The following is a 23,583-nucleotide window of genomic DNA, read 5'->3' as shown; positions in this document are numbered from 1 at the left end:
TTCCTAAAGACTCTGGTTTGTCATTGTTTGCTCAGGATCTAAAGAGGGTAAGAATAACTTGGTCTGGATAGTTTGGAAATGATTCAGCATTTTTATAGCTTTTTTTGTTATTTTTCCAAGTTATTTTTGATATTAAAATGTTCTGACAACACTTCAACTAAGACAAAGGTAGTTTTAACAATTATTTCTTAATATGTATTTTACTTTACCCATACAGTCACAGTCTTAAATAACTCTAAACTATAGCTAAACATCTCAGCGTACGCTATGCTAGAGGGCTAGCTCTTTTTTTAATGAGTCATTGATATTTAAACTCTTTATACAGTTCAGTGTGTTTTCTGTTGATGGTGTACAGATAAAACAAAGAATGGCTTCCTGCTTCATTTCCTGCTTTTTACAAGGATTTTCTGTCAGCCTTTTGAGTGCAAGTGTTTTATGTCATTGATATACCGTTGATTTAATTTTTGGCCACTTTGATTTTAACAACACTTTTATTGTAGTTGCTTTCCTGTTCTCGTCATACTCTGATCATTTCGGCCGATCTTGACCAGGACTTAATAGATTTTAAATCTAGATTAGCAGCTGCTCTCTGCCCAGTGAAAGGTGTTTGAGCACAGGAAATCTGAGCACAGCAAGCCGGAGGGGCCACATAACACAAACTGACGTAATGTCGTCTCACTCAGTCTGAATGTGAAATCAAATGGTGAAAAAAAAAAAATGCTGAGTCTCTGGCGAAAACCTAGATTTGACTAACAAAATAATGTGCAAAGCCTTTAGTACCGATTTGCTTGCTGTGCATAGGTTGTGATTGTTGAAAGTTGTCTATACAAAACACTGCGATGTGACTTTCGACAAAATCACAGACGGGTTTCGGGACTTGCTAAGGACCACAAGTCCTTGTTTCGGGAAATCGAGTGTAGAGTTGCGTTTCCAGCACGTTTGTAATGTTTTAAATAATTTATCACTCTTATACCGAGCCCGGACACATTTCTAGAGGTTTCTGTGCCTGTTTGTACGTGTAAATCTTTGCAGTCGCACTAGTCACGCTGCGAACCCTGATGCTGCACGTACAAGCAACAATAACTTTTTCCAGACAGATGAGAGCTGGTGATTAACACCCATTGGTTTGGCTCACAGCGCAACAGATGCTGGAAAGGGAAAGGGTGGGGGGAGAAATGTCTGATTCAGTTTAGTGGGATGTTTTTGTGTTGCTCACATTGAATTTATTACAACAAGTTTTTCTCTTGACATGTACAGGAAGACTAAATGCTGCATCCTTATTTATTGCTCTAAGTGAACACAGCAAGAGCAAACCACAAAACCATGAAACAACCGTGTGTTTCCGGTTTATCCTTGCATGCGTACAGCAAGTTCTTGTAACCCGCTGTGCCTCTGAGAGAAGAGTTGTGCCAGTGTTGTCACTATACTGATGCAGAATAGTGAAGGAAAAAAGCAGGGAAAAGAGAGTAAATGGTGTCTTTTTTCACCATAACGTTGGCAGGGAAGAAGAAGAATAATTATATGATCAGAGAGAAGATTTATCGTATTTTTTTTGGTTCTCATCTGTGAATAGTATTTTCAGATTTTAGAGTTCAGCTTTCAGCAGACCCTTGTTTACTTTGTGGAAACTAGAAGTCATCTTGTTGAGCTTTTTCACTTGGGGAAGATTTACTTCGAAGTCAAACTTCACAGCCAGGGATGTTGTGTTCAAGGAAGTGGTAAAAGACAGTTGTGGCGATAGTTGTTGGCATAAAGCTTTATCCGTCAGCTACAGCTGCTGTGTGTCTGATATACGTTCAACTACTCAGGCTTGTCTCCGTATCTTACCTACCACCTCTGTTTGATTTATAGTGTATTGTGTCATTACACTAGTTGGCCCCGCTAAAGTGTTATTGAGCAGTAAAAGTTGATGTGATGAATTTTATTACTTGAGAGGATCTGTGAAAAATGCACTTAATTTGTTTGTTCCCGGAAGAAGCCTTTGATTATTTGTTGTACTCGAGTTATTGGCGTATTTAAAAATGTATTACCAGAGGTAATATGTGGTCACGGCTTGTTAAATTTATCAAAGTAATGCTTTAAAAGTCAAAATCGATAAACAGTAGATCACTGAAGGTCTATTTTCCCCACAAGAGGGTCTTTAAAGCAAGATCGCTCTGACCAATTTAGACATTACAAAGTTCTCAGCTTTTGTGTTTTATATGAAATTAAAACAAATATCAGAACTTACAAGCTTTTTGATTTGATTGTTCTCATTACTTCCAATAAATGTTACCATGAGAACCACAAAGCTCCCATTGGGCTATAAATCAGTAATCAATACCAGGATCGATGAAGTGTTCCCTGGTGCCACTTCCTTTTTGGGAAAAATGGCTCCAGATCTTTCTTTTTCTAGCACCATTAAATGAAAAAACATATGAAATGTAGCATTTTTAGGTAATCTTGATCACCTTATTTCTTTAACTTCATAAAAAGTTTCCATTAGTGTATATATACTTAACTTACTTAGCAGACATACTGTATTGATCGCTGCATACGTAAGATAAAATGTCAGGAAGGCTCATATCGATCCATAAACTAAATAACTACTCCACTGGCTGGAAAGGGAAAGTATTACACAGATAAGAATAGCTTTAATGCCTCCATTATGCTGCACTGCTGTTTCAGAATGAGCATTCACTGACAGAGCAACTTCTGAAATACATTACTTCAACTATTTATAGGTTTTACTTGGATCCGAAAATGATCCGTCTTCTAAGCAAAGTCTAGACATGACATCTGCGGATCCTTCTGATCGTGAAAAGGCATCTATGGTGAAGAGATTTATGAGACCTGGAAATGGAAGAATCAATAGAGATTCTCAGGAAGCTTTTCTTATTTGTAACCTAACTAACGTAAATGCAGTTTTTAAGCACATTAGTTTGTTATTCTGTGTTCAGATAGGAAACGATGTGTAGCTTCCTGCTACAGCTCCTTTCACCATTGTTATAATCTATATACTCCAGATGTTAAATATCCTTAATGTAAGCATTGATATATGTTTGAGTTTTACCTTCTAAATAAAGATAAGAAAAAACAAAATCCAGCAAACCAAATCCAATGGCACATGGACCTCTGGGGAAATGTCAATTGAGAACAAGATAAGAAAAACCTGGAGAGTAAAGCTACCTGGGAAAAGAAAAAGCAAGAGATGCAAAGCCCTATCTGCAATTAACAACCTACTTGCTAGAGGTTCTGCTTCTACAGCCAACTTTACTTTGTTTATGCAAATTAGCGTTTGTTTCCTTGTTAACCAGAGCACATATATTCCTCATTACAAAAGGCCATGAGCCACAAAAGTCTGTTAACAGTGACGTCCCCTCCCAAACACAAGTGGGAATAAGTAGAGTCACTGGATGACGGCACCCGCAGCCAGCTGGATCCAGATCAAGTGAAAGAGCGGTGATGGCTAAGAAATCTCTCCAAATCTGCAAAGGTCAAAGATGATTCAAGTCTGAAAACAGGCTGATTCTTGCCAAAAGAGAGTGATAATGACTCAAGTTTCTTTTTATTGCCACAGATGTGGGGAAAAAAATGACTGTGACATTATCAAGTGGGTGATGCAGGGTTTTCTATAGAAAACTTACTAATCAGTGGTGAAGGTGCTGGGGGATCTACCGTGTCTTTGTGTTAAAAAATGTTAGAAGTTGAAGGAAATTTGACAATATGACTACCTCATTCATGCTACACACAATTGGTAGATATTATTGACATTACTGTAACACCAACTATAAAGTCTTCAAAAAGGCAAACACAAAAAAATGTACAACTTAAATAGATAAGAAGAAATTTCATTCACTTCAGTAAAATACTAATTAAGTAATCAACATGTAGATGTTAATACAAACTGTGCAACACTGTTCACATTTAAAAGTAATATAAAATAAATATTAGCTAAAACAGACAATGATGATAATTTTTATGTTTAGCTAAAAATTAAGGTACAAAATTCAAGTATTATTGTATGACATGTTCTTGTGTTTTCCTAAGATCTTCCATTTTGTTAATGTCTGGTAGTTATTTATTCAAGCGAATGCAGTATTTGCAAGGAATACTCTGATTGGCTGGTGGTGCGTTTTTTCTTGGCGCAGACACAGAGTAAAGTGCAACCTGTAAACTAGAGATGGGCAGATCGATCCAAAATATCGATAATATCAATACCATATCTGTTTAATTCCAAAACAAGATCATTTCTTTTTCACAAAGAAATGTGTGCTCAGGTTGGTGGAGAAACATTACATCATATGCAGTAAGTTCCTCTTATAGTCGCACTTTTAGAGTATTGATTATGTGGTTTTGTGGTGTGGCTGAACATTTGACCAGTATTATCCCACAGTGAGGCTGCATGTTGTATGACTTGGTATTTTTGTGTTTTTATGAGGTACAGCACTTTGAACCTCCTTGTGGATGAAATGTGCTATACACCGTGTTCCAAATTATTATGCAAATTGGATTTAAGTGTCATAAAGATTAAATTTTTTGTTGTGCTATTAAATTTATAGATGGTTTTGTGTGTCAGGGCTCTTTGAATCACTATAATTAATTTCAGAGAGCTGGGTTGATTAGTTTGTCTGGTTCAATTAAAGGAAATCTACTTAAGAAGGATGTTCCACATTATTAAGCAGGCCACAGGTTTCAAGCAATATGGGAAAGAGAAAGGATCTCTGCTGACGAAAATCATCAGATAGTGTAGTGCCATATGAGAAGGTATGAAAACATTAGATATTTAACGAAAACTGAAGCGTTATCATACTGTGAAGAGATTTGTGGCTGATTCAGAACAAAGATGGGTTTGTACAGATAAAGGCAAAATGAGGAAGGTTTCTGTTAGACAAATTCATCGGATTAAGAGAGCAGCTGTTAAAATGCCCTTACAAAGCAGCAAACAGTTATTTGAAGCTGCTGGAGCCTCTGGAGCCTCAAGGTGGAGGATCCTCCAGAGGCTTGCGGTGCATCAACCTACTATTGGGCCCCTAACCAGAGCTCACAAGCAGAAACGGTCGCAGTGGACCCACTGTACATGAAGATTCATTTTCAAACAGACTTGTTCACTGATGACCGCTGTGCAACCCTGGATGGTCCAGATGGATGCAGTAGTGGATTGGTGGTGGATGGTCACCACATCCCAACATGGCTGTGACGTCAGCAAGGAGGTGGTGGAGTCATGCTTTGGGCTGAAATCATGGGGAGAGAATCATTGGTCGGCCCCTTCAGAGTCCCTGATGGTGTGAAAATGACCTCAGCAAAGTATATCAAAGGTGATGTCAAGGAAGGTCTCCTATGTTAACATGTAACTTGGTCTGTTAAGATGTTTTTGATTGAAATAGCTTTTGATTTTAGTACATGTGACCACTTAATGCTGCACATTCAAAGAATGGCCGTTTGCAGTTCTTTATAATCCATAAAATGTTTAGAAAATCTGCTGTGCATAATAATTTGGAACATTTTGCATTTTGAGTTTTTTATTTTTGAACAACTACTGTTCTCATTGAGAGCTTTGTTCAGTAAAATTTGATTTATACTGTAATAGTTCATGACTTGAAAATTATACTGACCATCATTTGCATTGACCATTTAGGAAAATCTGAGAAAATGTCACTTGCATAATAATTTGGAACACGGTGTGTACAAATAAACTTGACTGATTGAATGAGCCATCTTTGAGGGATCATATAAATGCCAGTACAGCCAACCCTGCTTACACATTGTCCACTTTGATTGAAAGCTACATAAATTCAGAGATTTCCAATCAGGTGTTGAGACAGCACAATTTTTTAAAATGTCACTTATTAGTCTGTTGTCTTTTAATGCTGCCCATGATGCACATTTAAAATTTTTTAAATGAACTTACCCAGTTGCATATTCCTTTGGAAGGGAGTGTGATTTTTTTTTTTGAGTAACTGTTAACATTAATCTTGAAATTTTGCCCTTACTGTAGAGAATTTTACTCTTATTTTTCATTCTGTTTCACACAAATTACATCCTTGTGCAATTCTATTTTCTTTGATTTCTTGCCACTTTCTTTTCTATTCTATTCTATCCCATAGGATGTTGTCTTTACAGTAGTACGATTTCCTTTAATGGTCCCACAGGACCTGTGGTATATTGGAAGGACTGGAGCATCCTCATTGATGCCAAGCTAATTTTAGCTCCCAGAAAAGGAAGCACAATGGAAATCGAATCCAGTCACAGTGGTGGAGAATATCCCTTGACCATAGATATCGGATGTCTCTGCGCGCCGTGGGAGTGGTGTGGCGTAGATATAGAAAGACACACTCTGTGACTGCTTTGTGTTCCCATCTGGTTTTGTGCTCCAGGTGCTGCTGCTGCTGAGACTTAAGCGCTCCATCCGGACTTCCCAGGAAAGATGATGCTCTGCAATCAGCAGCTTGCTTTGTGAAGGGGAACAATAAGAGTTGTTTTTTTTTTTTAACGGAGAGAGGCACGGTGCCTAAATGTTTGTGTATGTGTTCCCATTCATGCTCAAATGTTTATCGAATGTTTTGGTTGTCGTCAGGTTACAGTCCTGCCAGCTTTGTTGTTCATGATCCATTTAGTTTGATTTGTCTTTTAAGTTTGTTTGTTTGAAGCCATGCATGACAAAATATTTCTTTTTAGCCTGAGTTTAAATATTTTATTTTTCTTTTATTTTTCTCTATTTCTCTCTCAAAAAAAAGTTGCAATGGCTCCTGTAATGTGACTTGATACTGGTGTCAAGTGGCGCCAAAGTTTCAAAAAGTTACAGTTCCACGTTTATTTATCTTTGCTATACCATCCCACTGACTGGGAGTCATTTCAATTAAAAGTCTAAAAGTAAGTGCCAGAGGACAGTGGTTGTGTCTTCCTTTTGACATAAGAGTAATGCAGTGCTGCCCCTCCTCCACTTGTTGCTGACTGAAACAAGGCTACCATGCTTTTTTTTCTTGTTTGCAATGAAGACAAACGAGGTGAAGTGGATGACATTCAGATAATTACGACTCATATTATTTGCTAGCAGCTACCAAGATCCTCCAGGCTGTACCTTTAAGGTCCTGAAATGATACCTTTTTCTTTTTTTTTAAGTTGCCTCTTGTACAAAATGAAAGATGTTTCACAGCAAACCCAAAACATACATAAAAACAAGTGAGGCTGAAACTTTGGAACATGGCGAGTTTAATCATACTTCGCAACTTTGGCTCATTTTCCAGTTTTTGAGTAATTTCTAGTGAAAACACTGATTAGAGTGGAGAGAGCAGGAGGTTGGTTGCTCACCATATTTTTCATTAGTATTCATAGTCCCACGAATAATCTATTTTTTCCCTCCTAAAACAGAGGTTTTCCACATATTCTACTGTTATTGCATCATAAAAGCCTTTGAAAACATATCAATGATCGCAGGAAAGAAAAGAGAGTTTCTTTCCAGAACAAGCCACAAGCCTATTTAATGATCGCACTAAATCTTTATACTCTGATGTTTCTGCTTACATGATGATTCCAAAAAGAAACTTTGTAAAGTGGTGATTTGAGCCAGGCTATTATTGTCTGGTAATAATAAACATTTGAGAAGAAAATTTTGATATTTCAACAACCGAGACAGAGTTTGAAAACTCACACACGGCATAAGTTTATCTTGGTGCTAAATTTGATCTGCGTTTTCTAAAACACCAGTATGGGTTAAGATTTAATGTGGTCCCGTTAAACTCATGTAGTATGCATCATTCTGTGAATATAATGACCATGCTGTCCACCATAAATGTTTTTTGATTATCCTAATACAAATAAGTAAAAAAAACAAACAAAAAAAACAATTTTCCCCAAGAAATACAGTCAGACATTTTGTAAAATAGCTGCTCAGTGTATCAAATTCTGTAATCACTCCTATGATGTATTTTTTGATAATTTATGACACTATTACAGTTCCTTTGGAAACTTCTGTCAAGGTATAACATGAGGATGTCATAATATTTCTGTTTTGGTGCTTATTGTGAGGAAAAGTAGTCACCACATTTTAACGAATCTCGCCTTTAAATAGTTTCTTTCAATTTTATCTCCGAGGTCTCAGATTATTTAGGAGTAGCTGCCTGCTGCTCTTCTGTACAATATTGGTTAGATTTTGGTGTAATGTGTAACAGTGTTTCTGCACAGCTCTTTGGATCAAAGCTTGCCTATTAGGTTTAGCTCTGTGCTTCAACTAGGCCATTTCAGGACCTTGGTACTTCATATTCAGCCGTTTGCTTCAGATTTGCTTCTTGTTTAAACTACAGTTGCACTGATAGCTGGACTTAAGTCAGATTTTTTTTTTTTAAGATCTGGGTAAACAGAGGGATTCATGTCTGACTATAACCTGCTGACAGACCTGTGCTAGGCAAGGCAAGTTTATTCATACAGCACCAATCATACATAAGGCAAAGCGCTTTACAGTGCATCAAAGGAAAGATGGAAAAAAACAGTAAAAACATAAAAGTGTTGCAAGAAAGATGATAGATATTAAAATCCAGACATTAAACTAATAATTAGTCGGATTCTTTGATCAAAAGCTGGTGTAAACAAAATGTTTTCCATTATGAATTAAGGGGACAAACAGTTTCTGCACACAACAAACCAACATTATTCGCTTTTTAAAGTGTATAAAATATATTTACCTCGGAGATGCTTGGTCTGAACACACCGGTGTCCTAATCGAGCAACTGGATAAGATGTAATCATTTTCAGGGTGACGGTTAAGGGGTTAAATTAACTACAGTTTGTTCTGTTACATAAGGAAGACTGCTTGTTTTGTTTGGGTGGTTTTCAAAGCTCATCCGATCTTTGAAACAGATCAGATGTGTGATCGTCCTGGTGTGAAAACACACTTTTGTCAACTTTAGCTTTCAGTTTGACAAAAATGGCTCACAGCGACTGACTGGGGAATCCCCCTAATAGCCCTTTCCAATTACATTTCTGCTTTTGCTTTTAAAATTCTCTTTTAAATTTTAAATGGCGTTATTGTCCTGCATTTCTTTCTTTCTGGTGTGTTGTAAAGCGCTTTGTGCAGCATGAGTTGTTGGAAATGGATTATGTATAAATAAACTTTCCCTTGAACGTCTTCTCCGATGTGTAGACTTTAATTACAAATAAGCACATTATCACTCCTCTGGGCAATTGCAGTGAATTATTTCTCTTAATGAAATGCAGTGCATCAGTTGAAATATAAATGCTTTTATAATTGGTGTGTGCATGTCATAAAGGTCGTTGTAAATAGCCACCCAGTTTTATACTACCTTGGTCTTTGCAGGGTTGTAGCTCATCACTAATAAACACATTCTCAGACTTGAGGGCAATTTAGAGAAACCCATTAAGTTAACAAGCCTTTTTTTTCTTTTTTTAACTGTGGGAGGAAGTCAGAGTAGAGTTGACTCTCTCCTGCATGTGGGAAACAAAGGGAATCCTGCAAAAAGGCAGGGACTCGAACACAGCACCATTTGCAACAAGACAACAGCTGCCCACTGCGTCAGGGTGCAGCTCTAAACAGTTACAGCCAAGGCAGTCAGCAGAAATACGTATATTTTTGCAGTTATCTTCTGCCTTCACCTGCAAGTTATTTGAGGCCCCCTATATCTGTATGTTTGGTTTGCCGTCATGTGTGCCAGATCTTGTTTATCCTGTCATTCAGCAGCTTCCTTGCTTGCACATCATTACATTAATTGCGCTCCACACCCAAGGATAGTGTCTCAGTCCAAGGGCTGCGACCCTTTTGTTGTGTCACTCTGCAGTGAAGGGAAGGAGATCACATTGCACATTCAAAATGCACAGGAGTAATTTAAAGAGCAGAACATTTGAACACCTATGTGTCAACATCGTATTATGTAGTTGGAGATTTTAAATCGTCTACACAATGTTTAATTAAATGTCATAGAATCCCTTCTTCACCTTGACGACATTGTTCGGAGAGTGTTACATGAAATCACAATAGAAATCACACGACAGATTAGGAACAAACAGGATAAAAAACGAGGGGGAACCACTAAATGTCAAGTAGTCCATCTCTTTGAATGTGATGATTTTAAAAAGAATCTCAAAACTGGACAAACACAATACACTGCCAAAAATTACAAAATCTTACCAAGTATTCTTGGTATAGTTTATTGTGCAGAATATCTCAGTACACTTGAAATAAGAAAAACAACTAACAAGTTGCATGAGCTCATTTCAAGCCAAATATATCTTAAAGCTGATGGAAACGTTCTGGTTCCAATAGCAGATTATGACAAAAAATTAATTTTTATAAGTGAAGTAAAATGCCAGTGGGTCTACTGTAGTTCTTTTTTAAAATCAAAAATATTTAATAACGAGGAATGGTTAATTTAAAACAAGCTCCCATAACTCACTGAAAAATTACTTGTAAGTTAGTTTTGCCTTCTTTTAATTGTACCAGAAAATATAAAAAGAAAAATATTTGGTAAGATTTTGTGTTTTTGCGGTCATATCGCTTCGCATCAATATATCCTCGTCATCCCCTGAAAATTGAAAATGAATAGAGGATAAAAATCTGAAACGGTTTTTAAACTGCTGAATGAAAATGTAAGTTTAATCCAGTTAGCCGTCAGCAGTAATTGTTACACCTTTGATATTACATTACAGCTAAATGTGTAATTTAATGCTTGTTTGATGCTCCACCTTAGCAGCAGGAGATTTATGAGCTTATATAACTTGGCTGAGAGACAGCAGTGAAATACAATACCTCACAATAAACACACCATATATGCGGCAGAAGGTGGTGATCGTCTGTCCAGGTGCTGAAGAGCAAATTAAAAGGAAATCAAATGACTCTAAAGAAATGAAACCAAGATATTAAGAGAAAAATCAAAAAGATTTCAGAGATCACACTGTGACTAATTAGGTTTTTTGTGTATGTCTTTAGAAAAAGATGAAAAAAAAGGTCATGGCGTACAGAAAAAGTGGCATCATCTTATCACCAGTTCTTCAGCTGAGGTCTAAAAATAACCGCCGTCTTCTTCTGGTTTCCCGTGAGAAAAGTTTGACTGACGGGCAGAACGGCCCACCAGATCATGTCTGCATGTTTGCCGTTATCAGTAGTCGCTCCACTGTTGCCAACTCCCCGACTTTCTTGCAATCTCTATCCATATTGCAAACAAAACAAAACAAAATCTGTGTCAGCCAAAATCGGAATCCGCAGGTCAGGCTTTTTCAATGATTGCAATCGGCCAGAAAACTGCAATCGGTGCACGCCTTAAAAAAAGATTGCGTACAAGCAGTGTGAGCACAAAGACAGTCATGAGAAACACTGAGAACTGTTATCAGGGGCTCTTTAAAAGATTACAAGAAAGTCTGGGTGTCTGGAAGAAAAAAAGGCTTTTGAAATCGCTTAAAACTTTTACCTTTTTGTTCATTTGTTGACACCAATCATCACATGCTAATGAACAGAGGAGCTTTAGAATAATGTGGAAACGTGCCAGAGTCTCATTTTAAATTGCAACTAAAAGCTATAAGAAGAAGGCAACTGTTTTCCCATTGCTTTGTTCCATAACTTTATATATATCAATGCTCTGTTAGATGAGAGCAACATTATTGCTATTTGGTCTGCTTATTGCTTTTGAGCACAGATGTGTTGCTATTAGAGTAATCCATCTTTGTTATTGTGTGCCGTTTGCTTCTGATGCTGTTTGGTGCTGCTCCCCAGCTGATGCCTCCCCAAATCACTGAGCCTGTGACACAAATCTGTGGATCAGAACATCGAGAAAAACTCAGTTAGACTCTAACCTGAAATCAAACTTCACATTATTGAGTCAAGATGAGTTAAGAAAACAAACAACAAAAAAACAATGAAACGGAACATTTTGAAAAGTTAAATATTATTAAGCTTTTTTTTTAATGTTGTTTCAAATGACATTTTTTCAACACCCAACAAAACCTTCAAATCTACAACATTGATCAGAACCACCAATGAAAGGTCTTAGAAAAGTGTTTACTCTTTCACCTATATCTGTTTTTCTGGTGTGGTGTTATCTCCTTTAAAAAAAAAACAAACAAAGCTACTGGAGCATCATCACCGGTCTGGAGACAACCCCCTTTTGAAGCCGAAAGTTTGACACTTGTTTATTTGACGGCACTTGTGAAGACTGGTGCATCTGCATGAGAGTCTGCAGACGCTACATGCACAGGTTTGTTGTCTACTCTTGGACTTCTCTGCTTGTTTTTGAAGGGAGTGTTGGATCAGAGTGGTAACAACGCTGTGTGTTAGATCACTTTTAAAGTCAATTTCACCACTTTTTGACTCCCACTCAATTTGTAATTTATGAAGTTTTTTTTTATAGTGACAAAAATAATAAATAGAAAGTTTGAAATACAAAAACAGAGCCAAACCATTAGAATAATAAAAACCCTGCACTAGTATTAGTAGAAGTGTCCACTTTTGCAACCAGATTCTTGATACTTTCCACTTCAATATTTTACTTTTGTAAGACACTTAGTTAAATTGTATGAAGGCATGCTAAAACAGAAGTTAAAAATATATTGAGAATATTCAAACACGGGTCAAAAGGCTTTTAATATGCACTGTCCTGAGCCTGGTGAACACAGTGGCATTCTGACTGAAGTCTGGACAACAGCGCAGCAAATGATGTAGAGATTATAGAGCTTTTCTGATCACATCACCCTTTGTCTTGCATGCTGAGCACAAAAATTAGCATATCACATCCTCACAACTCGCCAGCCATCGTCATCTGTGATGGAAATGCTGGATAAATGTACGAAAATAGGAGCAGTGTGCAGCATAATTGCTTCAAGCGCATGTTATTTATTGCCAGTGAAAACAAAGGACGCAGTTTATAATGTTCAAATATGTGCAGCTTTTGGCAAAGAAGAAGACAAGGTCCACACATGGCAGACGTCCAGGTGGCTTTCTGTGGGAATGTGCATCTCAACCTGAAAAGTAATTATTTTTTAGCCATTTCCAGCAGTAATATTAAACAAACAGAACATCCAGCATTAAAGACACATTCTTTTTGCTTGTCAAATAGTCTTGGTTTGTGTTCAAAAAGAAGATTTTCGTTACGCCTGTCACTAATCTTTAAGTTTGAACCCTGCATGAGGACATTTCGGCACAACCCGGGAGGAACACTAACGCTCTTTTGCAAGACATTTCACAACTCGTTCAGCCATTTCTTCTAGCTACATATTGGCTCACACCTCCATCAAAAGTTGGCCATTCGCTCCTTGACATTAGCTTCCCCTTTTTTCTTTTTGTGCAGCTTCTTGTTTTTGTTTTAATTTTCGTCAGCAGTTTTCTTTTTCAGCTGCTCAGCGAGCAGCAACTCCTACGACTTCTAACCCCGGCCGTGTTCACAGAACTAACCATGCTCTACATTCAAAATGAGAACGAAAAGCTACCAATTATAGATTCTACCCAAGAACACAACATTTCCTCTGTTGTTTTTCTTTTTCTTTTTTAGAAATTGATAAAGACTTTGTATAGGCCTGTGAACATAACCCAGAACGGGTTCACTTGTCGTTACGGGCAGTTAATCGGACTGAATGGCCACAAAACTGTAGTTCTCCCTTAAACCCATTTGGTACGTCCTTTGCAAATCGATCTAATAGCCAAAGAACAAACCCACTGCAGACTTGAGCCTGACTTAGAGGTGGAAAGTCGCTAATGGACTTTTAAATGGTGTCATTCCCTTGATGGAACTCGTCTGAAGATAACCACAGACTATCTTTAAAGCATTTGCTCTCCCCTTTTTGTATGCTGCACTCATACATGCAATGTGATAGGTGCAAATGAACAGATAAGGCAATCATGATGGGGAAAAAAAAAGCATCTCAGTAGTGTGGCGACAACACCCACTCGTTCCTCGTCTGTGCGTTTTTTCCCCTCGGCACCTTAAGTATCTCCAACTCTCTTTGTGGTTGTGAAAATTCCCCTCCAGTCATCTTTTCAGTGTTGAAGTATTATGGCTGCACCATCTGCATATAGCCACAAGAAGCTCTGGGGGTGAAAGACATGCTGCAAAAATCTAAAAAGCAAAACAAGGAAAAAAAAAACAATAACGCCTGACCTGTATGTTTTTGGATAGTTGCTTTTCAAGTAAGAATAAAATACAGGATGCCCAGTGAAGTTATTTTTCTTACAGATTTTGCTAAATTAAAATGAGAAAGAGGTGGCTGTAATTGTGCAAACGCTATAGCTATTTAGACGGAAGATCTATTATCAAAGTCTTAAAAATATAAAAAGTATATGTATAACATGCATATATATATGCAGAGTGCAGAAAAGAAAGCAAATATTTTTCCACATGACTCAGCTCGCACGCAAGTATCATCACTGCTGAACTTCCACTGGCGGCTGGTTGCTGTATCTCATGAGGTAAAGGTAACAAAACAACATGAACTTTTAGGCACACAAGCAGCCAGAGTAAAAAATGAGGTTGACCAATTTCTCCACGTTGATAGTTTGGGTTTAAATGTCATTGTTACAAATGTGTTGTTTTAAACTTAACAAATGACAACACTTATTTCCCCACACTACTGTGTGTGAGTGGCTGCAGTCCAGGTTGATATTCTGGAGAAATTTAGCCTTTGCTTTACTGTCAAATGACTTTAAAATTTTTTTTTAAAAAAGCTTCACGTTTTCTCAAAGTTCAAAGATGAATGCATGCATGAAAGTACTTCAGCTGAGGTGATGATAAACTGGTGGCGTGGCTAGTCTGTATGACGTTCAGCAGCAAAAGCTCCATGCATGATGAGCAGCTGAAAGGACGAGGGCTACCGACAGGCCGAAAGAAAAGAAAACGCCTCCGTTTTCTTTTTTTTTGAAGCTCTTAAAAGCTCTCTGTGAAGTCAGACACATTGTCTGTCTGCTACAATTTTCCCTGAACACATGTTGGAGGAAGGTTTTTGTCCCACATTTGATTAATGCAGCCTCTGTTTCAATATGCAACATGTTTCTGCTGCCCATTAGCACGAATAAGCAAACAGTAGCATTGGATTTGTTTGCCCCTACTGAATTCACAATAGTCTTAATTTTTGGCACTGAAACTGCACCATAAATCTACTTAACGAGGCTTTATCGACCCATTTATCACCTTTGTAAGAGTTTACTCCTTAATCTCACTACAAAGCGCATTAAACATGTCTGTAGAGATATGGGACTTCTTCAGATGCTGAGTATTTCTCTCCATTGTCTCTGGCGGGTCAGCTGTCTGCACCCTGCCACGTGTAATGATGTGGCACTGCAACCAAATCAGGGAATCAGTGTAAAAGAGAGAGCGAGAGAGAGAGATGGGTAGGAAGAGTCCACCAGGACTGGTGGATGGAAAATAATGAGTCGCAAAATGTTGACATCCATTATGGGGTCTGTTTCCTGAAGCATGCATGTTGTCTGCGTCTTGAGTGTCTCTGACAGGATGTGCTCATTTACACCAGGCAAAATGGTTTAGGAAGGTAGGGAAATGTTTGCCTTAATAACCAGTTTGGCTTGAAGAGTGGATTCTGCAAATAGATCAGTGATAAAGCTATGACAAATTTCCTGGTTTTCATTCTCTGTAAAGAGCCTAAACCAACTTTGTGGTCATTAACACACAGCACCTCGCAAAAGCATTCATGCTCCTTCAGCCTTTCTTTTATATTCTGTTGTGCTATGACCAACAATCAACGTATTTCATTATTTATTTTTCTGACAAAAAAAACTCAGAAAAGTATGACATGCTTTTTTTCTGCCTCATTAACCCTAACAAGTATGTAAATAAAGTGAGGGCTCAGGGATTTTTTTGAGAATATATTGAATAAACGGCAACATGAGAACCAAGGAAAACGGCGGCTGTGAAGAATTTTAAAGCAGTTATGAGAAAATATCAGTAATTAACCTGAGAAGCATCCAAGGTGGCTACTTACAGAACCATATGTGTTGTGGTAAACAAGTCCTATGAACCAGGCCTACTGTTAAAACGGTGGTGGCTGCATCATGCTGTGCGAATGTGTTTCCTCAGCAGGGACAGGGAAGCTGCTGGAAGATAAATGAAGCTAAATATGGAGTTCTGGAAAAAATTAAGAGACCACTGAAAATCATCAGCTTCTCTGATTTTACCACTCATAGGTTTATGTTTGAGTAAAATGAACTTTGCTCTTTTATTCTACAAACTACTGACAACATGTCTCTGAAATTCTAAGCAAAAATGTAGTATTTACTTGCAGAAAATAAGAAATGGTCAAAATAATAAAAAATGATGCTGTGCTTTCAGACCTCAAATAATGCAAAGAAAACAAGTTTAAATTTATTTAGATAAAACAACACTAACGTTTTAACTCAGGAAGAGTTCAGAAGTCAATATTTGGTGGAATAATCAGGAGGTTTTCAATAATCAGGAGGTTTTCAATAACCAGGAGGTTTTCAATAATCAGGAGGTTTTCAATAATCAGGAGGTTTTCAATAATCAGGAGGTTTTCAGTTAACTCAAAATAATCCGAGAACAATGTCATAATAATATAAAAATGAAGCAGTATTTTTAGGAGAAATCTGATGCGAAAAATAAAAAATTAAATTGAGGAATGTTGAGCATCTTGTGAAGTTACACTTTATATACTTTAAAAAATGAAAATGGGCAGTGGGCTCTTCATTCTTTCCAGAGCTAAAAACGAGACAATGTTGGGTGAAAAATTAATACTTTTGCATCGTGCTGTAACTGTATCATTGGTTCTGCTTCCTTTAACTCCGAGGCCTTTACATGCAAAAAGCTTGCAGAAAGTTTGCAACTATGAACTGTTTACATAGTGTGTGTATGAGCACGTTTGCTTTTGCAGGCCTAATATATCCTTAAGCATGTTCATAATAGGAACATTTAAAGTGCACCTGCATGGCCCCCCGTTTCTTTTCTGCTTCTGCTCTGCTCTCTAAGCGCCCAGTGATACATTATTATGCTCCTGTTTAAGGAGATCCTGACATGTCATCAGTCTCGGCCCCACAGCCCGCAGAAAGAGAGCGGCTCGTGATTTGTTTCCCCTCTCCGTGGGGGCTCAAAGTCCGCCGAGAGCACCATAAGAGGCAGGGTGGCATGCAGGAGCACAAGCCAGAGCCGGGTTGGTAAACGCACCGCGGGGACGAGGGGGCGGCCGCGTGTTTGAAATGTTTTTGGCAAGGCTGCGTGATGAATTAGGCGGGACGATAACTTTGTGTGGAAATAACAAATCGCTGAACCAGAGCAGCTTCTTGATCGGAAGCCAAGGCTGTTAAGGGATTGCTCGCTATTGTTCCCAAAGACGTCTAAGATATTTCATTTCTCTGATGTTATCAGAGGCGGTTTTTTTTTAAAAGTCTTAATCAAATTTTTGCCTCATGCCTTCGTCAGTAAAGGATTTATATAAAACATGTCTTTTTAACCTTTTTACTCTGCTGCTGTAAAGTATCCCATCACTTGACTTTACTCCTTCCTCTTCACTGCACAAACACAAAATCTTACCTGGTATTTTTGGTTTTTAGTGCATCTAAAATAAGACAAAACTAATTTGCAAGTAACCTTCCAGCAAGAGGTAGGAGCTTGTTTTTAAAAAGGACTAGTTCCACTGGCAGATTATTTCATTTATAACGATACATTTTTCTCTTGTTATCAGTGAAATAATCTGCCAGTGGAACTACGGGGTCCTTTTTTAAATTTTTTTTTTGTGGGAATATTAAGGAATTGTTGACTTAAAACAACCTCATATATCTTGCGGAAAAGTTTGTGTTTTTTTGGAAGTAGTTGCACACAGACACATAGCTCTCAGTCATCTTTGAAGGGAGAGCCTGTAGGATCTCATAGCAGCACTCAAAGCAAATCTGGTACAGATTAGTTCTCAGCAAGCAGCCAGAAAAACAACTTTTCTGAAAGGCTTTCATTTTGTATTTTACATAATTTACCAATCTATAGGCGCTAGATCAGTTATTCAGCCACACTTTCACAATGATTAATGATTTTAATCTGCTTGGATTATTCATGTGACAAACCACAGATGCTAACCCAGAGTGACATGATAACTAGCTGGTTGGTTAAATCGACGACTTTACTGCTGTGATAACTTTATTTAACGGGTTTTTCTTGGCCTGTTTTCTGTCTAGAAAGTAATTTACAGAATGATTATATTTTTGAGGAGTGAAACACCTCTGACCTATTGGTACATTGATTATCTTTTATAGGAAAAGGTTATTTGATTTTCAATCATTTCTTTGTGAAACAAAGTGGCATATGTAACATCCACTTCCACTTCTCGCTTCCCTTCGATGCCTCATGAATTAAAGTGAACGTTTGGATCTGATGACAATGAGGAAGTGGGATTGAAACCGTCTAAGTACAGACACCATTTATTGCACTTCTCTACGACCACAAACCAAACTATGTTCTATCTGGCCTTTATGTTAAAGAGCAACACAAATGTGTGCAACAGTCGGGGGTGGAAATGATGCAGATTTTGTTTTACAGCTTTTACTTTGTATTTCTACCAGTTTCAAGCATCGTAGGGAATATTGCCTTGCCCGTCTGGTGTGTTCCAGGAGGCTGAATGCGAAGGCACTCATGTTCATAACGTAAGAATTGGAAAGACATGTACCTTCTGCTTTCCAACTTAAAAAATATGCACCACTCAGTTTGTAATTGTACATCAAAATAACGTAAAACTGAAATTGTTGATTGTAGCAAAAATAATAATAATAATAGTAATTAATAGGAGCCAATTTGTTGAATTTTATTCTGAGTTTCTTTGTTGAGTTCTTTATCAGAATTGACTTTGGCCCTCAGGATAAATGATATTAAAAATTGAAAAAGTGAACTACTTTATTGAATGTCTCAATTTAAATGTGCTAGATTTATGCTTTCTTGCATTCAGTCTTTTATTTCACATTTTTAAGTGGTAAGTTACCTAAATTTTCTTGAAGCTGCAGGAGCTACTTTAATGTGCATGCACCTTTATCGATAACAGACAGCCCAATTTGACAGCACTTTTATGAATCTGAAACTTCCAAATGGAAGAACACACATTTGATTACAATGTAACTTCCTGGATGGCTAAAGCTCATAAAATTCATAGTGGCAAATGCAAGAGGCTTCAGGTAAAACTGGGAGATGCTAACGTGGCTTGTTTATCACAGTTTTCCTTGTACTTAATTTAAAATGGATTCTTGTTGTTTTGCTCTCACTCACACTTCATCTCTCAAGTGTGTTAGGTAATGGCTCTGATGCAATATTGGTTTTGCAACTAGAAAACTTCCAGAGTAATATGTACTAAAAGCAAATCAACAACATCTGGACATTTGGGTTGTTCCACCCTGTGAGCGAACGCTCTTGCTTTTAATCTGAGGTTGTGGCCAAGAAGACTGAATGAACCAAAGCTTTGATTCCAGATGGAGTTTTAGATGAACATACAAAAGAAATTACATCTAAACTGAACCAAGTTCTACTTGCTCTAAAGTCATTTTTGAGATTTTAAATGCTGCGTGAGCAATCCCGCTCACAAACCGACACTAAAAAGGCTTCAAGCGCCATTCCTCCTGCACGATGGTCATTTTAATTCAATCCACGCAGCTTAAATCCGGCCTGATCTCCTGAAGGTGTCTCCACGGGTCAATGCAAACGATCCCCTCTGTGTGAAACTGCGGGGCGGCGAACACAGTCAGGTCTGCGTCTCGTCCCTCCGGTAGTTTCATTTGTCCTCCGTCTGGACTCGCTCATTTGGCCCCTCGCACATTGTCCTGAGCTTATTAGATTTCAATCCAGGCCCTAGCAACAAACACAACATTTACACCAAGGCACAAGGGCTCTCAATCAGCACAGGTCATTAATTAGGCTACTGTTTGTTGGATATTTCATGAAGAAAATGGGAAATTGTTGATGGAGTAGAGAAGCAAGGTGGCGAGCTTCCTGGGCCAGCTGCTGCGTCTCTCTCTCTCTGCCCACGGTGATTCAGCAGCCAGCTGCTGCCTCTTCTGTCTGGGCCGCCTGTCTACAGTCTGTCAAACTTCAAATGTCTGTACAAAAGAAAACCTCGTAGCTAAGTCATGATTGTTCACATTCGGGTCAGTTTGTGGTTGCGAAACAGAATTCTCACAATGTGTATTTATTAGAGAGCCGCCTGCTGATATTTGATAGCGCTTTGTGGCGTCTGAGTTAGATAAACCACAGCGTGAAGCCTGCACTGTATCTCGCTACAGTGCAGGAAATGCTGCACTGTATTTGTTACAGACACATCAGCCTCTGCAAACAACATTGTTGCATTTTTTTAAATCGAAACGTGAGAAAACTGCAAAACAATCAACAGCCTAGATGCATCGTAAAAGTTTTCATACCGTGTCGAACACTCGACCGTCACGAGTTTGAGTCCCGTCCTGTTGACCTTTTGGTCGCATGTCTTCCCCTGCTCTCAAAACCCTCTTTCCTGTCGTTTCACTATCAAGTAAAGGCCAGGAAAGCCAAGATAAGTTAATCAAAAAAACAACAAAAAAAACCTTCACCAAAGCTTTCTCTATGCTTCTACTTGGTTCTCTGTGATGCTTTTTGTTCACAGAACAGCTGTGTTTTTACTTCGATTACATTACATACATAAAGCATTTACTAATTAGATTATAATCTAGATTATTTAGCCTCAGATGGTCAGGTAATCGATATTTACTGAAAAAGACAGATGTCGCCATCTCCTGCGAAACAAAAAAACGATTCCCAAACAGGCGGAAGTAAGTTCTCACACGGTCGCGCCTTTTCAATTTTACTCTCCTGATCCAAAAACACATTGATTTTTGAATTAAATGATCATTTATTCGGCGGGCAGGTCATCAGTCTCTTCAGCTGTTGTTTTGCAGATAAAATGTTTTGTCTGCTAAGAAACAACTAGCACAGTTGTGGTAAAACAAAACCTGCCTGGGGATGTTTGGCTGCAGTGTGTGAAAATGTGACAACCTTTGTTGTGGCTAAATAATCTGAGAAGCCGGCAGCGATCTTCATTGTGAGGCAGACATTAAAGGAGAGTTTTCAGTAAAGAAGTTCGACTATCAGAAGCCATTTCCTTGAGTTGACCTTTTGTACATTGGAGAAAAACACGACTGTCAGTTTCAGTTGTCCTCCCACTGATGGAAACAGTCTTTCAAAAGTGAGGGAAAGCAACACTATTCAGTAGACATGCATTAGCTGATTTTAAATAAGAGTCGTTTGCAGGGTCTTCTGCTTCATCCATTACTGATGGAAAAACCTTTAAGGAGTCATTATGTGTGCGTGAATCATCTTGATTCTTAGGTGTTTGCATATTTCTGATAGTTTAGGTTACATACAGAAGAGATCAAAGCAGCAGGTCGTCAAAAAAAAACAAAAATACATTTATGTTTTATATCTATTTTTTTATTTTTACCCATGAAAAGTAAATTCTGTGTCTAATCATAACCTTCTCTCCTCCTCAGATTGCCGGCTTTATGAATGCCGTTAAGCCGTTCTCTGGAGACAGCGAAAACTTCAGAGCGTTCCGCTTTTACTCTTTAAACGCCATCATGGATCCGTGGGTCTTCATCATTTTCCGCAAGTCGGTGTTTCGTCACCTCTGCTCCCTGCTGTCCTGCCGGTTCGGCAAAGGCGACATGAAGTCGACGGATCACTGCGCCTTGTCTTTCCCACTCGACCACTCCATACACCGCAACCCGTGAACACAGGAGCTGCACTTACTGACAAAACTGACTCTCTACCACAACCCAGAGCAAACTCGTCAGCAGGGAAGGATGAAGTAGTCCAGGCGGAGAGACTGTCTGGTCCGAAGGACGGTTTAACAGACCTCTGGAGTGAGAGGGATCTTGAATGTACAGCTTGTATTCAGAGACAGATGATTCTCTGATTGTGTCTGTCACCGTCATTCCACCTCAACACCGCAAAAGGAGCCGTGCCATAAACCGAAGCCCAACTGCTTCGATCAGAGTGACCAAATATGCACTCTGATAAACTGTTGTGGATATTTAACATGCATTACTGTATGCTATCGCTTTCCTCACAACTATTTTCTGAACACACACACACACACAGTGAAACTTTTGACCTCTACTGTTCACTTGAAGCATTTGACGTCATACTGCAGCCATCGTCAGGGACAGGTGACTTCAGATAAGCATGTCTTATTAAAATGAGTTGTGTGTAGAAACTGGTGGGGACTTATACAGTACGATTGAGAACATGTGCAACAAACTCGAGTGCAGAGAAGTCCTAATACAAAACCACAGCCCGAAGTTGCTTTTGTTCGCCTGCTTTACTTCATATCAAATTCTGCTCAATTCGGTTTGTTTTCGAGGCTCCATCTCACTACACATCAACTCGTATCCAGAAATATACGATGAAATGAATCCAGCCATTTAGGTAGATTCAAATTATGTTAAATACATACTAGTATCACCCTAGTTATGATGGAGAGCAGCCACATTCAGTTTGTAAAACATTTTCTGTCTAAAGGAATCACAACGGGCAGTTTAGAGCAAAACTACTTTATTTCATATATGCTTCTTGTTCAATATTGATATCAGTGTAGGCTGTGGTAACAATATGGAGTCAAGTGTTCATTTTATTTTTCTGGAGGTTCAGGTGGGACTTGTGCTGTTTACAGATACGTGATCAGTAGATTTACTTCTTCCAAGTTTTGATCATGACAGAGGTGACCAAACACCGACTCGCTGATCTAAATGTTTATTGAATGTCTCTGCTCCATGTATCGTAAAAGTTCTATAAAATCCTGTGTAATCATCGTTGTGTTCATCTCAAAAGGTGTGTTCATTGGGCTTCCTTCAGTGTCATTATTTGTGCTTGTGAAAGAAATCTTTATCGTTTCAAAACTTCAATTGTTTTTAAATGACTGACTAACAATGGCTAAAATAGTTATTTAATGTAAAAAAAATGTGGGTTTTTTTCCCATTAGAATTTCTGTAAATTATTCAACTTTGTCATTTTGATGGATATATGACCTGGGTGACATCGGAAGATGCTCTTCCATTCTAATTTGCTGTCAGATTTTCAGGAAACCAAGCTGGTCCAGTTGTGCCCAGTCATATTCATGGCAATATAAGTTAATCAAATATGGTCATGTTCAAGTTCAATAACATGCTAAGCAAACAATTATCAAACAATGTCAGTAAATCAAGCTCTGACTCCTACTAAAACATTGTCCATCTCAGGAAACACAGTACACTCTACATGTGTCCCCTCTTAGACACCGGCCCCTAACCAATCCTGTCCTGTTTTTAGTCATGTTAGTATTTTCACTTCCTGTTTTAATGTTTTGTAATAGCAGGTGTTGACAAGTTGACGCCTGGTAGCCATTTCCTGACAATGACCAGTACACTTTTGCCTCACTTCATCTGGCCTTTTCGATTTTACAGAGTTTCTACAGTAAAACTGTAGCCTCTCAGGCTAAATTAGTCAAATGTGCACATCCTCTTAAAGATAAGTCTGCAAGCTTGTAGAATTTCTCTTGTGAATGTTATGAGGTGTAAAGCCTTATGCCTAATTTTAGACTGGATTTTGAAAAACAAAGTCCTGAATGCCAAACTGACAAGTTTTCTTAAAGTATTGGTTAATTCTTTTT

At 38.2% G+C, this 23,583-nt stretch overlaps 1 protein-coding gene across 1 annotated transcript in view; it reads left to right on the top strand.

Moving 5' to 3' along the window:
* Positions 1–23,583, top strand: part of ptgir (prostaglandin I2 receptor) — a 28,913-nt gene extending 5,330 nt beyond the window's left edge. The window contains exon 3 of the mRNA XM_028044621.1: positions 21,428–23,583. Coding sequence (XP_027900422.1) covers positions 21,428–21,667 — 240 coding nt within the window. The 3' untranslated portion in view covers positions 21,668–23,583. The remainder of the gene's footprint in view (positions 1–21,427) is intronic.

This window comes from Xiphophorus couchianus, chromosome 18, assembly GCF_001444195.1.
Source record: "Xiphophorus couchianus chromosome 18, X_couchianus-1.0, whole genome shotgun sequence".
Lineage (NCBI taxonomy): Eukaryota > Metazoa > Chordata > Actinopteri > Cyprinodontiformes > Poeciliidae > Xiphophorus > Xiphophorus couchianus.
This window is presented reverse-complemented; position numbering and strand designations above follow the sequence as displayed.